The sequence below is a fragment of the Trichechus manatus genome, unplaced genomic scaffold, assembly GCF_000243295.1.
Source record: "Trichechus manatus latirostris isolate Lorelei unplaced genomic scaffold, TriManLat1.0 scaffold00005, whole genome shotgun sequence".
In the NCBI taxonomy this organism is placed as follows: Eukaryota; Metazoa; Chordata; class Mammalia; order Sirenia; family Trichechidae; genus Trichechus; species Trichechus manatus.
In genome coordinates, this window is record NW_004443941.1 from 34,979,540 (window position 1) to 34,996,810 (window position 17,271).

General features: G+C 35.8%; 1 protein-coding gene across 6 annotated transcripts in view; it reads right to left on the minus strand.

Annotated features, from left to right (window-relative positions):
- Nucleotides 1-17,271, minus strand: part of LOC101347558 (zinc transporter 6) — a 213,198-nt gene that overhangs the window by 134,924 nt on the left and 61,003 nt on the right. For all 6 annotated transcript variants that reach the window (XM_023736249.1, XM_023736261.1, XM_023736257.1 and 3 more), the window contains 5 exons: nucleotides 8,487-8,674; nucleotides 7,795-7,931; nucleotides 7,241-7,334; nucleotides 2,921-2,995; nucleotides 2,136-2,207 (listed from right to left, as the gene is read on the minus strand). In XM_023736249.1, the coding sequence (XP_023592017.1) occupies nucleotides 2,136-2,207; nucleotides 2,921-2,995; nucleotides 7,241-7,334; nucleotides 7,795-7,931; nucleotides 8,487-8,674 (566 nt within the window). The remainder of the gene's footprint in view (nucleotides 1-2,135; nucleotides 2,208-2,920; nucleotides 2,996-7,240; nucleotides 7,335-7,794; nucleotides 7,932-8,486; nucleotides 8,675-17,271) is intronic.

The window sequence follows — 17,271 nt, forward strand, 5'->3', positions numbered from 1 at the left end:
CTAAATATAAACCCAAAAACTACACAGATCATAAAAGAAAAATTCGGATCAATGCTAGAGGCCCTAACACACAGCATAAACAGAACACAAACCATAACTAACAATACACAAACACCAGAAGATAAGCTAGGTAACCGAGATCTTCTAAAAATTAAACGCGCTTATGCTCATCAAACGAGTTCAGCAAAGGAGTAAAAAGGGAACCTACAGACTGGGAAAAAATTTTTGGCTATGAAATATGCGACAAAGGTCTAATATTTAAAATCTACAGGAAAATCCAACAACTCTACAGTAAAAAGACGAATAATCCAATTAAAAAATGGGCAAAGGAAATGAAAAGACACTTCACCAAAGACATTCAAGCGGGTAACATACACGAGGAAATGCTCGTGATCAATAGCGATTAGAGAAATGCAAATCAAAACCACAGTGAGGTACCATCTCACCCCAACAAGATGGCACTAATCCAAAAACCACAAAATAACAAATGTTGGAGAGGTTGCAGGGAGACTGGAACTCTTATGTACTGCTAGTGGGAATGCAAAATGGTACAACCATTTTGGAAAACAATATGGCACTTCCTTAAAAAGTTAGGATCCGGCAATCCCACTCCTAGGAATATGATCTAGAGAAATAATAGCCGTCACACAAATAACACATATGCACACCCATGTTCACTGCAGCATTGTTCACAACAGCAGAAAGATGGAAACAATCTAGGTGCCCATCAACAGATGAATGGATAAAGAAACTATGGTACCTACACATAATGGAATACTACCCAAAGATAAAGAATAATGGTGAGTCTGTGAAGCATCTCACAACATGGACGAATCTGGAGGACATTATGATGAGTGAAATAAGTCAACCATAGAAGGAAAAATATTGTATGAGACCACTACTATAAAAACTCCTGAAAATATTTCCACAAAAAAAGAAACAATCTTTGAAGGTTACAAGGGACTGGAAGGGTGGGGAGGGAAAAACACTAAACAGACAAGTGGTAACTTTGGTGAAGGGTAAGACAGTACACAGTACTGGGGAAGCCAGCGCAACTTGTACAAGGAAAGGTCATGGAGGTGCTACAGACACATTCAAACTCCCTGAGGGACCAAATAACTGGGCTGAGGGCTGTGGGGACCATGGTCTCGGGGAACATATAGCTCAAACGGCAAAACATAGTTTACAAAGAAAACGTTCTACATTCTACTTTGGTGAGTAGCGTATGGGGTCTTAAAAGCTTGTGAGCGGCCATCTAAGATACTCCACTCGTCTCACCCTGTCTGGAGCTTAGTAATGAAGTCACTCCTGAGGTTCATCCTTCAGCCAAAGATTAGACAGGCCCATAAAACAAAACAAGACTAAATGAGCACACCAGCCTAGGGGCAATGACAAAAAGGCAGGAGAGGACAGGAAAGTTGGTAACAGGGAAACCGAAGTCGAGAAGAGGAGAGTGTTGACATGTACTGGGGTTGGCAACCAATGTCACAAAACCATACGTATATTAATTGTTTAATGAGAAACTAGCTTGCTCTGTAAACCTTCATCTAAAGTACAACTTAAAAAAAAAGGAATGAGAGAGAAGGAGAAAAACAAAGCACTGTATGTTTGACAGAAACTACTTCACAGCTTTCCACTAGTTCTGTTCACACCCTAGTTCTACACATCAGATAAATTACTCTCTTTAAGGCCTGTACTCTCCTTATAACCTATCCAAAACTGGACTGAGTTCTTCTGTGAATACCACTATTAGGTCAGTGGAGAGTGAACTGAAAAAAAGGAAACTAAAAATAATACAGGGAAAATCTTACATTGTATTTTAATTGAGAAAGTCAGAAATAATCAGCTTTAGACCACTATTACTTCTTTTCCAGTAACTGTCATACTTGCTGGCCCCTGATATAAAATCCACTCTCCTTGATAATGTTTCAGTGGAAAGTGAGGGTGTTTGACAACACAACATATTTTAAAAGAGCCTAACAAATGTACATCACTTTCTACTTTGAAGACTAACATTAATCATATCTAAAGAACAGGTACAGACTCATAGACTATTTTTGTGTAATACTACCACTTAATATAGTAACATTTAGACAGTAACTTAAAATATGACAATATTGACAAAGAACACTCACATATTTTGATGTTAAACTTGCAGCGCTTATATTAAAAAAGGTTGCACTGGACTCAGCAGCTACTGCTTTAGCCTTTAAAAATTACAAGAGCAAATACTTCATTAGTTCAATATCTTGCTTTAAAGATAACCACATCTGATGCATTCAAGTACTAGAAAAGATTCTCCAAAAAACGTTAAGAAATAGCATTAATTCCCAATATACAGCAATTGATATGTTTCCTTCTCAGCAATGAGGAAAGGTTCTAGGAAAAGCTGGGCTTCTTTTCAGTCTCTACTGTTTTCTAAGAAAGGGTAGATAAGAACAGGTTAAAAACAAGAGGGTGCTATTCTCTTTCCAGTTAAAGAAAGATAAACAGCTAAGGGGAAAAGTTATTTTTTTCCCTGTTTATTTTTTCCTTTAGAAAAGCTATGCAGGAGAAAATTATTCACAGCCTATACTGGGAAAAAAAAAAAAATTCTTGGCAAAAGGATACTGAAAAAAAAAAAATCTGTGTCATGCTCTATATAGCATGGTAAGCTCTCTGAAGTTAAAAATGTCATTATTTAACTTAGGAAAATAATGAAAATTACACTGTTAAATTTAACCAACCTAAAGCACACTACTGAGGAAAACAAATGGCTTCCTACCAAGTTTATCTTAATAGAAAACTAGTTTAAAAACGTAAAAGTATATTATAGAAAAAGTCATAAATAATAGATTCAGAGATAAGTTATAGATTACATTTTTCATATTATTATCCCTACAATCTCAATAGAATACTCAAACTTGAAAAGAATTCTTACCAGCATAGTTTTTCCATTTCCAGGTGGACCAAAGAGTAACAATCCTCTGGCAGGAGCTCTAAGCCCTGTGAACAACTTAAAAACATATACCTTAGTTCACAACTATAATTCTGGAGACAATTTTTTCAGACTTTTTAAGTATTATCATCTAAAAAGCACCGTTTTTTTTTTTTTTCTTTTAAGTAACATCCTTCCAGAAAGAGCTGACCGTGTATGTCTTCAAAGTGGCTCATGTTTAAGAGACTTTTGAGAGTAATTTTGACTCCAGGTAGTTTCTACGTAGCACACTGACTTTAGTGTCCAAGATGCAACTTCACTAGATATCTGAGTTAGTGATGTAGCCTATAAGCAGGAGGGACATTCATATTGGCTCACTGAGTTTGGACGGACTAAGAAAGAGGGGAATAGTTCAGGATGGACTAACTACTGTTATCGTTTTCCTTTTAAATACAGTTGGAATGGCCTGAAGAAGGTGAAGCTGGAGTTTACATTGGCTCAGGCCATGCAGCAGTGCTTTATATGTGCTCTGTGGTCACGCATTTGTTTGAATTGGAATAGAATACAGTATGTTGGTAGTTTGCAGTTGTGTTACTGTTCATTTGTTCACCAAAGTTTAACCTGTATTAAATTTTGGCTAGAATACAGGAAGTTCAGTGCATTTACCAACTTCTAGTGGCACTGCTTTTTAAAATGATTTTAAAGGTAAAATTGACTTTTATTTGAAAACTGTCTTCAGGTACTGGAGGGGGGTCTTAATAATATTTGTATTAAATAAGATTCAGTGTATCTCTTTGGGGGAGAAATTTAAATTGAAAATAGTTTAAAAAAAAAAAGCTGCCCAGAGCTTTAAAGAGAACACATAATCAAAATATTAGTTTAATGATTAAAATCAGGAGAAAACAAAATGAAACAAAACAAAATTCTCAGTGATCAAAATAAAAGCAGACTGGTTAAACAAGACAGATTTTTCTCTATTTCTTTTAGAAAGTGCACTAAAATAACAGTAAATGAATAAAAAAATAAATACTCAAAGCACAAAGAATAAAGGGAAGAAAACAGAGAATACAATAAATTTTTCAAAGATGGTGAATTGATAAAGGGGTGGTAATTTATTTAGCAGAGCTGACAAAGCTAAAATTCAGTGCCTGCTTGTGAAAGGACACCTGAATACAAAAAGCAAGCTAATGTGAACCAAAAAACCCTGGAAAAGCTTGGCAGGTCTCTAGAGGCAACGAGTACCACAGAAAACAGCAGTAAGGCAGGTAGCCAAAAACAGAGGTATTGACTGCAAGTTTGTATGAGGAGCAATTGAGCCCACGTTTCTCCCTACCATTAAAAGCAGCCAGGCAAGTACTCCTCTACCACAACCAAGGGAGACAGTTGTTTTAATCTCTAGAGAAATTAAACCAGAATCTCTAGACTCAGAGGTACCAGGCATAGTAGGAATTAAGGGGAAGCACTAGATTGAAAATAAAGGGATTAAGTAAAGGTGTTTGTACTTTTAAGAGCAATCATATGAAATAGCTGATATTCAATTATTGCTTACCTTTAAAAACAATAGTTTCATATAGTTCAACATAATAGAAACTAAGTCCCCTTTTCTCACCCAGTTTCGAGAACACTGATAGTCAAGTCCATCAGTTCATGCCATACCCTAATTCTCAGTGTAGCCGAAAAAATGCCCCAATTACCATCCAACCAACCACTCAGGCTCCTTATTGTATATAATTAGGAATAAAGCTGATTTTTGCATAATGGAGACACTTTATGGGATATGTCTGACCCATTTATAGCCTTACCAAAACCCATTTTATGGGCCTATTGTGAAAAGCTGAGCTACACGGTCATACTTCCTCTCTTGGGTCCTGAGGCCAGGTTATTAAATGTTGTGTGAAGTAAGCGGCAACTAAAATTTTCACCTACGTATTCCAGTTCTTTATTGTTCACTGTGACTACCACAGAAATCCACCTAAATGCAAATTCATATGCAGTTTGACCTCATTTCCACTTTATTTTTTTTTCCTTTTTTTTAATTGCACTTTAGATAAAGGTTTACAGAACAAACAGCTTATTAAATAGTTAGTACACATATTGTTTTATGACATTGGTTAACAACCCCACGACATGTCAACACTCTCCTTTCTCGACCTTGGATTCCCTATTATCAGCTTTCCTGTCCCCTCCTGTCTTCCAGTCCTTGTTCCTGGGCTGTTGTGCCCCATTAGTCTCGTTTTGTTTCATGGGGCCGTCCAATCTTCGGGTGAAGGGTGAACCTCGGGAGTGACTTCATTACTGAGCTAAAAGGGTGTCCAGGGGCCATACTCTTGGGGCTTCTTCAGTCTCTGTCAGTCCAGTAAGTCTGGTCTTTTTTTGTGAATTAGAATTTTGTTCTACATTTTTCTCTAGCTCTGTCTGGGACCCTCTGTTGTGATCCCTGTCAGAGCAGTCAGTGGTGGTAGCTGGGCACCATCTAGTTGTACTGGACTCAGTCTGGTGGAGGCCGTGGTAGTTGTAGTCCTTTAGACTAATCTTTCCCTTGTATATCTTGTTTTCTTCATTCTCCCATGCTCTCGAAGGGGTGAGACCAGTAGAGTATCTTAGATGGCTGCTCACAGGCTTTTAAGACCCCAGACACTACTCACCAAGGTAGAATGTAGAACATTTTCTTTATAAACTATGTTATGCCAATTGAGCTAGATGTTCCCTGAGACCATGGTCCCCACATCCCTCAGCCCAGCAATTTGGTCCCTCAGAGAGGTTGGATGTGTCTATCGAGCTTCCATGACTGCCTTGTACATCACTTTCCACTTTAGATGTGTCTTCTGAAAACATGCGTAAAGCAAAGGCTGAATGTTTTTTCTAACATAGTCCAAATATTTTCTTACTAGTATTTTCTACTTTTCAACATATATTTTCTACTCTAAAAACTGTGGCTCTTAAATACTAAAACCCACACTAAAGAATTAGGTAGCAGCTATAATATTAAGGTGGCAGTTCTAATCTTAGGAATTATTTTTATTTCATTTCTTAAGTCTACCACTTAACAATAATCTTAAGTAAGTCATTTTAACTCTTAGGACCAGTTCCTTTATCAACAAATTGATTAGATGATTGCTAAGATATTTTTCAGGTCTACAATTCTAAGAATCGTCTTTCGACAAGCACTTCTGTCAATACTCAGTCTACTGCATACTGTAATACTCACATAACTCCAGTAAAAAGTTAGTCCAATATACAAAGCTACAATATGAGCCCCAAAGTGTGGCCTGAGGTGGTACATGAGATAAATTTGGTTGATATAAGGACACATGTTTTCTACTTTAACAACTCTCTAATTCTTTTATTGTGTATTAACAAAAATTTAACTAGCATATCAAACCAGTGATTACATATATATCACTGCTTAGAATGAGTAAGAAGTAAAAGTATACTTAAAAAATATTCAGTAAGTTACAGTATAGCTGATACTCAAAAGATTGTGAAGGTAGTATGTGATTAGTTTAACTGAATGTTCAAGAATAACTGACCCAGAAGTGGGCCCTCAGATTTATTTTTTTGAACATTATATGAACAGCACCAAATAAATATTCTGTGAATTGTAAAAATCCTAAACAGTGCTAAGTATGAAAAACCAAACGTTTATTGTAACTTCATTAGTGAGTATAGAAATATGAGGTAGGTTAGGTCTTTATCATCACTTACTGGCTTTATTTTTACCTGCTTTGATGACTTAATACCCTTGAAAATAATTCTTTAAAAAATTTTTTTCAAACTTACACATAAACAATTAGTTTATCTTAATTTCTCTCAAATACGATTTCTGTCTCTTAATTTAAAATCCATCTTACCTTGATATACAAATTATTTTATGTAACCCGCTTTTTCTAGAAGCTCCTGGGTGGCGCAAACAGTTAAGCACTCAACTACTAGCCAGAAGGTTGGCAGTTCGAACCCACCCAGAGGCTTATCAGGAGATCTGCTTCTGAAAGGTCACAGCCTTGAAAACCCTCTTAGCACACTTCTACTCTGCACACATGGGGTCACCATAAGTCGAAATCGACTAGAAGGCAACTAACAACAACTCACTTCTTCTATAAAATGTTAACAAAGGACTGGGAATTAGGAACTTTTATATTCATTCTCCTCTCCTATACTAACTGGCTAACATCAATTGCCAATGTTTTGTCTTTTTTTTTTAATTAATTATACTGTTATTTTATATGAATTAAACATTCTAGCATAGGTCAAATATTTCCTTACTAATACTCTGGATTCAGTAAAGAGTGATGTTATAGGAAAATGGTAATACAAAGTCCTTACCTCAGGCCTCAGAGAAGGAAGAATAACAATTTCTTGTAATGCTTGTTTTGCCAACTCTTGCCCAGCTATATCATCAAATTTAACAGCTGTTCCACTAGGAAACAGAACCTCAGTTAGCTCCACAAGAGAAATGTTTCATTTATTACAATATGAAGTCAATTAATTTTAAGCCCTATAAGGTATGGAAGCCGGTGGCGCAGTGGTTAAGAGCTCGGCTGCTAACCAAAAGATCAGCAGTTTGAATCCACCAGCTGCTCCTTGGAAACTTTATGAAGCAGTTCTACTCTGTCCTATAGAGTCACTATAAGTCAGAATCGACTCGATAGCAATAGTTTTGTTTTTTTTTTTAAATAAACTGTAGCCATTTTTATGTTAACTAATTTAATTGTGAAACTGTAGTTAAACACGTAAAGCATTTACATTAATTGAAAGCGATCATAAAAATTATGTAACTCACACACAGTATTTAGTATCTATTTCACTCTTGAAATATTTTATAAATAAATTAAAAAATAAAAACAGTGAAATAAAACACTCCGGATGGCAGAACTTACTTGTCTACAATTTCATTCATTATAAGGTTAGCAAGGTTGCTATCCACATTCCTAAAATTCTTCAAGTCTTTCTTTTTCTGACCAGCAGTTGGAGGAGTAGAAGAAGGTTTACTTGTTCTGTTTGTTTTTGGAGTACCCTTAAAAACATAAGATTTTATTGTTAACACAGCTAATACTTATACTTTTCTCAAGGAAATTATCCTTAAAATTCACAGAATTTAAGTTTTAAAAATAGGTAAAATGTTACTGAATTCAAAATACACAATTTTACCTCAAGTAAAATTGTATTCACTATAGAGTTATATTTAGCATTAGGTGGTTTTATTAAGGATTTTATCCAGAGAGATTTAATTACTATAAAAAACATTCTAAGATAAGGCAATCATATCATTTTGATCCTTAAAAGAACTGTAACAAAACTCTAGGAATGTTTAATGTTATAAAATATTTAAATAGATTTAAGTGATAAAAATAACAAATTCAAAATGAAATGTATAACATTATATTAAACAGACCCTGGGTAAGCAAACTTAAGATAAAAAAGCCTCATTAGTTTCTAAATGAAGTCAAAATAAGATTGGTTTTTAATAGCAAGTTATCCCTGTGCATTTAAAAAAAAAATTTAAATTTTCAGAAATTTATCTGTTCTCTAAAGTAATGTAATATACCTGCAATCAACTTAAGCAGAATACCTTATGAATTGCAGTGGCAGGACCAGGCCCTTGTCTCACTCCAGAAACCGTGGCTAACCCGCTGCAACTAGGTGCTCTGTGGTGGCCTGAAAGACTTGTGGATCCAGTTTTTGTAACAGTTTTTGAGCGAGGCAGTGAATTACTAGGGTGTGTTAAGGGATCTTTTCTTTTTGGAACAGCTCCACTTTCTATCAAGGAAAAAGGAAAATCATCATTGACAGAAAATTGGGCAAAACATTATCTATGTCACTGAATTGTACACGTAGAAACTGTTAAATTGATGTATGTTCTGCTGTGTATACTGTCAACAATTTAAAAAAAGCTTAAAAACATAATAATAAAGACCAGTACAAATTTTCAAGAAAGTCTAATAAAACTGAAACTAAGCTAATAATATATTTTTTAGTACGGAAATATTTCAAAATGAGATTTCAATCAGAATATATACCAATCAGAGTGTTCACAGGAATAGGATTACAATTATCCAGATTTTCCCTTTTTCAAAGATTATTCTAACTTTCCTACAAGGAACTTGCATTTTAATAAAAAACATCATTCGTAGGGATAGGAAGAGAATATAAAATTTTATCAAGCAAATAAAGCTGCTAAATACTTGAGAAAGAAAATGTAATAAAGGTACTGGGAATATCCATGCACTAACGTGGTTCCAAACTTCTAAGACTATAAAATACTATGAAAATTAACAGCCTTTACTCAACAAAACAGTTTTTTGAATTAACTTTCAACTGAAAGAGTATCAACATGTGTTTAAATACAGAACATTTTATGTGATGTATGTATGCAAACAAATATTTACAGAACAACTCTAACTAAATTTAAAAGGTTATGTGACCTACAATCTTGTACATAAACTAAAGACTGGTTTTAAATGTTTATATATTAGTATTCTTAAATAATACTTCTACATAATATATAACAAGTATCAGTTTTTATTAATGACAATGCTCACCGTGAAGACAAATGTTTAATCAGTTAGCAAAAATGACGGTAGACAAAAGAAAAGACAAAAGCCTCATTTTGGCTTTTGTCATCAAATCCCTTAATATAGCATAAGGAAACATCTAAGGAGTCTGAACTGGTGTAGGAAATCAGCTTATTTAGAGAACTAAACAGTTTATTTTAGATAAATTGTTATGAAATCAGAAACTGTGAATAAAATCCAATTAAAAAAAAAAAAAAACCACATTCAGGATACCCTAAAATGAGAATGAGTCATGTGCCACATAATGTCTGCTCAGGCAACATCCAACCACATAAACATCCATGGACCTACAGGTGGTAAAAGAATTCAGAATTACTGTGAAGTGCATCATGGCTCCCAAACGCAGCAAAACCACTGCTAATGATAGCAGCAGCAGCAAGAGGCAAAGGAGAAGTATTCATCTGGAAGTGAAACAAAAGGTTATTAAACAACATGAAGGGGGAAAATCAGTGAATGCTACTGCTCACGATTTAGGCATGTCACTCTCGACAATCACAGCAATCCTCAAAAACAAAACATTCTCCAAGCTGTTAAAGGATCAGCTCCACTGAAAGCTACCAGGCTAACGAAAACGCAAGAGGAATGTACATCAGATATGACATGGATTGAGGATCAAACACAAAAGTGAATCACTCTCGGCACACTGATGATCACTGCTAAGGCACTGCTAAGTGAAACCCTCTTAGCACACTGATGATCACTGCTTGTTCAAGAAACTTAAAGAAGAAAACCAAATTACAGTATCAAGTTTAGTGCTAGCTCTAGGTGGTTCAACGCTGTGCTTCAAATGTTTTTCACTGCATAATATGAAAGTCAGTGGTGATATAATATGGTTTTCACACAACACCCAAAGCACATAATGTCTTATTTCACAGATCATACTGTGGACGTTAAGCAATGCATGACTAGACTGAGTATCAAGGCTTAATTTTTACTGGCAGTATGGGACTAAAATCACGGACTCTAAGACAAGTGGAAGAATACACAGCACTGCGAAAAACTCAGTTTTGACCATATACCCAAATACTGGATCAACTTTGAGATATTCATTTAGATTATAATAATATAATTTACAACAATCATGAAGATTATCATAGACTCATTCTAGACTTTCTTAGATTGTTCCTATAGGCCATAAGTAATTAGGTCTCTTCCAGAAGCATTTCAGTCTTTATAGAAGTTAAAAACCTCCCTCTCTTCCCAGTAGTCTAAGGGTAAAAAATTCATTTCATTAAACCAACAAATATATCAAAAGTCCAATACGTACTGAGTCCTATGGTGTAGAAAAAACAAAAAAGGGAAATATATTTTTAGACAAATAATGTGTGCCTTCTACGTTTATTTGCCAACCACATCCTCTTCCTGCGAGGTATTTTCCCAAGCACTGCTATGCCAGTATTTTTTTTATGTTGCTGTATTTAAAAAAAAAAAAAAATTAGGATAGTGTGTTTACGAAAATACCTTGCCGGGGGAAGGCACAAGAAGCAAACAAATGTAAAGGCATGTGTTATTTGTGTAAAAATATGGCACCCCCTATCCTCTAAAATGCATTCAATCTATAGAAAATAAATAGACAATGAATACAAATACATAATCAGTAAACGTATACCCAAGCACTAAGAAAAATAATTTCGGTGCTCGTGCTCTGATATTATCTAAGAAATTAACGTAACAATGACGTACATAACCCACTTTCACTGGTCCCTCTTTGGAGCACCGTCCTGATATAGGATGATGCTGCCCAATTCAAACATTAGCTTCAAAAACAAAAAAAAAAAAACCTGTTGCCACTGAGTCGATTCCAACTCATAGCGACCCTACAGATCAGAGCAGAACTGCCCCACAGGGTTTCCAACGAGCACCTGGTGGATATGAACTGCCAACTCTTTGATTAGCAGCCGAACTTTTAACCACTACGCCACCAGGGTTTCCGAATAGTATCTATTCACAATAAATATAGTCTGTTAATCTTCGGTGTTTCTCTAAGCATTTAGGTTTTTGACAATTCCTGGCATAAGAAGTGGGATCCATAGTGGCTGACCGACATCCCCCGGAGCTCTTGCTGGACACAGGAGTGGCATCTGCAAGAGCTGTTCCGGCCTACTGTCTCCACGGAGCATGTGGATGCTGTCTTAAGTAAGCCCTCATGGATTCTAGAGCTCTGCTCCTTTTGAGCTTGAATCCAGTATTTATTGTGAGTTTGGTAAATTGGTTGAAGTGCTTAGAACTGTCTCAAAATGAGGTAGGCCAAATCTAATAAAGTGGTGGATTTTCCTAGTGGAACTCTAGCTAGCTACCTGGCCAAGAACTATGGGTCTAGATCTTGTTTGTATTTGGATTTTTGTTTGAGCTTCCTAATGACAGCTTGTCAAATCAGTAGCCACTTTGGGGTACTTTCCAATTAGAGAGACTAGTATATTTAAGGTCTAAATTGGAAAACAATGGTGTCAAAACCAAATAAGACAATGGGATGTTTATTTTGATTGATAATCTGCAAGGATGTTTATTTTGACTGGTATTCTGCAGCTTCAACACACGTTCAGTATTTTAAAATATGCTTTCTGAAAGACATTGTTTCAAAAAAATACTCATTGTAACTTGTAAGAGTCTGGGTCTCTAGCCAGCAGAATGAACCAGGTTCAGAAACAATGAAACTAGGTATCATATGGTTGTTACAAAAAAATCCCAGAGTTTTTTAAGCTGCAAAAATGTGTGGGCACAAGCTGGAGCACTTTTAAAGGCCTCTAGGACACTTGCCACCAACAGAAAGACATCTGTGTAAAGATAAGCTGAGACATGAGATGGGCCACAGCACTAGACTATCCACCAATCACAAGAAAACTCTCACACAACGGAGGCACACTGTAAAACAAAACACTGACCAAACCCCACAGCTGACTCCCTGCTAGGAATTTTATTTTACTCTGAGAAACCAAAGTTTCAACCTAAGGGAATAGGATCCTTGCCACCTAAGAGAAGTGAGCCTGGAGCTCCCCACCAGTGGGATACTGGTTTGGGGTTCATGTTCAAAAATACTATAAGTTGGATATACTAGGAGGAATTTGGAATTTCAGTGAACACTTTGGGAAAATAAATTCCCATCTGCTCTTTTTCCTTAAACTTTGGGAAAATGAGTTCCCACTTGCACTGTCTTTTCTTTCCTCTTTGAGGAACTTCAGTTTGGTGCTCAGGTTTTGTCAAAGGGTCTGAGATCCCTCTATCTGGTAAGTTAGTAAGTTTTATCTAGCACTTGTTTTTCTGTTGAATTGAGTCGATCTTACCGAAGAATTTCTGTAGACAGTTTTAAGAAACTCTGTTCCCCATTTGCGTTGTCTTAAGAATATGACGCTGGCCTCACAGATCAGTGAGTTTATGTAGTCTTTCTGTCTCGCTTTATTCTGAGAGCTTGACTGTAATCTAGAAAGAGTCTTGTGTCTGTGTTTCTGTCTTGCCTTATTAGGCCACGGCTGGCAGATGCTGGTTTTTCACAAGGCTGTCTTAAAAAGGAGTGTTATGGATTGAACTGTGTCCCCCAAAATGTGTAACAACTTGGCTAGGTCACGATTCCCAGTATTGTGTGGTTGTCCTCCATTTTGTGATCTAATGTAATTACCTATGTGTTGTAAATCCTAACCTCTATGATGTTAATGAGCTAAGATTAGAGGCAGTTATGTTAATGAGGCAGGACACAAGCTACAAGATTAGGTTGTATCTTAAGTCACTCTCTTTTGAGATGTAAGAGTGAAGCAAGCAGAGAGGAGAAGGACCTCATTGCCACCAAGCAAGAAGAGCCAGGAATGGAACATGTCCATTTAACTCAGGTCCCTGTGCTGATAAGCTCCTAGACCCAGGGGAAGATTACTGATAAGGACTTACCCCTAGAGCCAACAGAGAGAGAAAGCCTTCCCCTAGAGCTGGTGCCCTGAATTCAGACTTCTAGCCCCCTAAAGTGTGAGAGAATTTCTGTTTGTTAAAGCCATCCACTTCTATTATTTCTGTTATAGCAGTACTAGATTACTAAGGACAAATTATTCTAAATTGCTTCTCTAAAGGATTCTTAAAAGCATGCAAAAGATACGGTTATGAAAATGGCATATTTTCCTACTTCCGGATGGTATTATTAGATTATAATATTCTTTCAAAGAACTTTATTCTGATTGGTTTAGTGATAAATAAGCACTTATATAAGTTTAATAGCCCAAATATCTACAGGAATAAATGAAAATAAATTCATTCTGACGAATGTTTTTAGGTTTTATGTCAACTTTAAAAGAAAAATCTTCAAAGCAAAACCTTTCTAAGTAACTTTAGATATTATATGAACTGTATTTTATTAAAGGAAAAGGGAGTAATTTTTTTTATTAGTTCCAGAACGAGAATAGGGAGGGATAGGACAAACCTAAATACAAAAAAAAGGCTAGCTAAAAATTGATGCATTCCTTTACAAAATTGCTAAAGAGCTTTGGTATTTACTGGGTTGCTCTTAGTAACGGGGGATAAAAGGTTATGATAAAGAAGGCAAAACTGCTTACCAAGACACAAATAAAGAATAAAAGATAAAGAATTTGGTTACCTTTTGTCTTTCAAAGTACCCAAGCCAACTTAGGAGCCCTGGTGGCATAGTGGTTAAGTGCTCAGCTGCTAACCAAATGGTTGGCAGTCCAAAAACACCAGCTGCTCCTTGGAAACCCTATAGCGCAGTTCTACTCTGTCGTACAGGGTGGTTATGAGTCGCAATCAACTCAATGGCAATGGGTTTGGTTCTGGGTATTAGGCCAACTTAAACATATGTAAATGGACTGAGACTGACCATGAGCCTAAGGGAGGGAAGTCAGGGCAGAATCAGTTCCAGGGGAGCTTCTGAATAAAGGACCCCCCCCCTCCAACCACGTGAATACCTTTCAAAACAAAACAAAATAAATAATATAGACACTAATGAGGTTTAAAATAAGAAAAATGCTCTTACTATACATACAGTAACCGGGTTACAAAACGTCCAACTTATGGACAACTCGTACTTAAGAATGGACTGCCATAAAACCTATGATACCAAAAATTTGAGTTAAATACAATCGTTGGTAATAACTAATCCACACACTACTTTGTGATGCTCATGAAAACACTGTGTGGTTTGGTAGTGTTACCTTAAGCGTTTTATACACATAGAAAAGTAAAACCTATACTATATACTACAAAAACATTTGACTAACTGATGCTAAATAAGAACCGTATGTACCTGCTCCAACTTACCTACAAATTTGACTTAAAGCAGACTTAGGAACAGATTTCACCTTGTAACCTGGGAACTGCGTGTAGTTTCAGAAATCAGGTGGATCACCATTATAAAAGAATCATAAACACGTTTTCTCTCTTGTAGAGGAATTTTAAGAAGCCAAAAGATAAGAGATCACAACGAGACGCACCTGAAATTGCCTGGGTAACTATTTCTGCCCCAGCCCGAGATTTAAGTTTAGGTGAAATAGAGCCATTTTTAATTCCAAAAACCAGTTGAGAAAATCTAAGGTTAGTCTGAGAAAAATATAGGAAATGGCAAAGGTTTGAATGAAAATACAGACTATTTCAACAAACTTTATTTCAATAGTAATTATGTTTTCTGGTAAACAGACTTAAAATAATTTCCTAGATTTTAAGGTAACTCACTATTAAACTGAGTTAACTGATATTCATTATAATTTAACTTTACAAACTTTCGCTTTATGTCACATAGAAAGGATGTATTTGGATCTGCTAAGGAGTGTGTTCATTTTTGTCACTTAAAGAGTTGTACTATATGAGATATGCAACAAAGTTTAAAAGGTTTACTAAAAGGGAATTTATTTGATATGGTCAAAGTTTTCATCTGTCATGGCTAAAGTTTGACGGACTAATATATGAAATTTTTAAAGAGCTTTAGTGTCATAAAGCATACAAAGCAAAAAAAAAAGTGGTTTTCTCACTATTAACAAAATTTCTTTACCAAAGAGTTGTGTAATTGGCCTTGAAGGTAAGCGTTCAGTATCTCATTAGAATAAATTCCTGGATTCATGCTGAGCCACAAATACTATTTCTTGGTGACCTATGATAAACTTTGAAACTTTGTGGAGAGCCACAAAGGATTTGTTACTGCTTTAAAAGAGAAAAACGCTAAAAAAAAATCTTGATATATTCTTGGTATATCCTGACTACATGGTATTGTATCTCAAGATCTGAAGTTCCTTGAAAATAAGGTAATCATTATGCTTAGACTTATTTTTGGCTAAAGTTTTTTTTTTTAAATTAACCTTATTTGGCTTTGCATTACTTTTTTAATTAATTCCCATCAGCGCTTTCACTTTTAAGAATTATTATAAGTTAATCATGGCCATTTTAAGTTTTGTTGTCTTCAGATAAGATTTTACTTTGCTGACCTGCTGAAAATGCTTAACCAAAATATTTCAACAGAAGATGGACTATATCAGATTTATGAAAAGGCCTGGGATATTCTGAATGTGGACACTATTGGACTGAATCAAGATTTCCAGAACTCTTCTGAAGAAGCTGACAGGTTTACACACTGTCGTTGATCCAGAATTGTACTGAACAGAAATTAACTACACAGGACTACTAAGTGGACTAAAAGATTACTGTGGGCTTCATATGAGAATACCGCTGATGTCTTAATGTTGTATTTTCTGGACATAAGAAACCATTTCCCTCCTTTCTCCTAAATTATCTAATAGGTTTACTTTTTTTCCTGCAGATTTGGACTGGTTCTTGCTATGCTATCCCTATTGATTATATAATCAATTAACCAAAAGGAAAAATAAGAAATATGTGAACAAACGGTTAAGATCAGAAAAGAAACTTTTAAAAGATTTTAAAAAGAATTAGATGAGGAAAACCCTTACCCTAGGATATTTTATATCAGTTACGGAAATAGCTAATTCTCACAATAAAGGAAATAAACAGACTGTAAATGGGTTTAGAATTGTAACCCTCAAATCAGGAGTTTCTGTTGATAAACTTAACAAAGTTGTAGGGACCATAACCAAAGAAGCATCTAAACTTCAAGATGTGACTTTACAAAACAGAATAGCATTAGATTTCCTATTAGTCTTCCAAGGAGGAGTTTGTCCCTTAGTAGATGTTTATATTAATAATACACAATCTGAGGTTTTGCAGACTGTAGCTGCTGCTGAGGCACATGAAAAGCAGCTACTGATGTCACTTATGTATTAACATACAGCTCATGGGATTTGTTTCCTTGGTTCAAAGACCTTAAGGCCATGGTTTTGTGGGTCATTTCAATCAATCAGTCCAATATTGTCCTACCTCCTAGTACACTGTGTAGCATCTGGGGTCTTAAAGGCATGCAAGTGGCCTTCCAAGATGCAACTGGTCTCTGTTCATCTGGAGCAACAGACGGAAGAACAATCACGAAGAGGAAGAACTAGACTTCGTGTCTCAGTACCTCCTTTGACATGAGGTCAGAAGAACCAGATGGAGTTCAGCTACCATTATTAAAAATTTGTGAACAAAGATTCAATAGCAGAATCACGATCAAAAGGAGGGAATGACAAAATCATTTTGATTCTCCTGGAATTCAGATTTCTGGGTTCATGTAATTGGGGTGACTCACTCAGGCCATCTATCTTTAGGTGTCTTTTTGAATCTTGAAGGAACTGGTTTCCTGGAATCAACTTCAGGTCAAAAAACAGCTTATTAAGCAGCTTAGCAGAGACCTTTTGGCCTTAGATACTGGGTTCTTTGGCAAAATTATCTATGGGCAGCCACCTTCAAGAA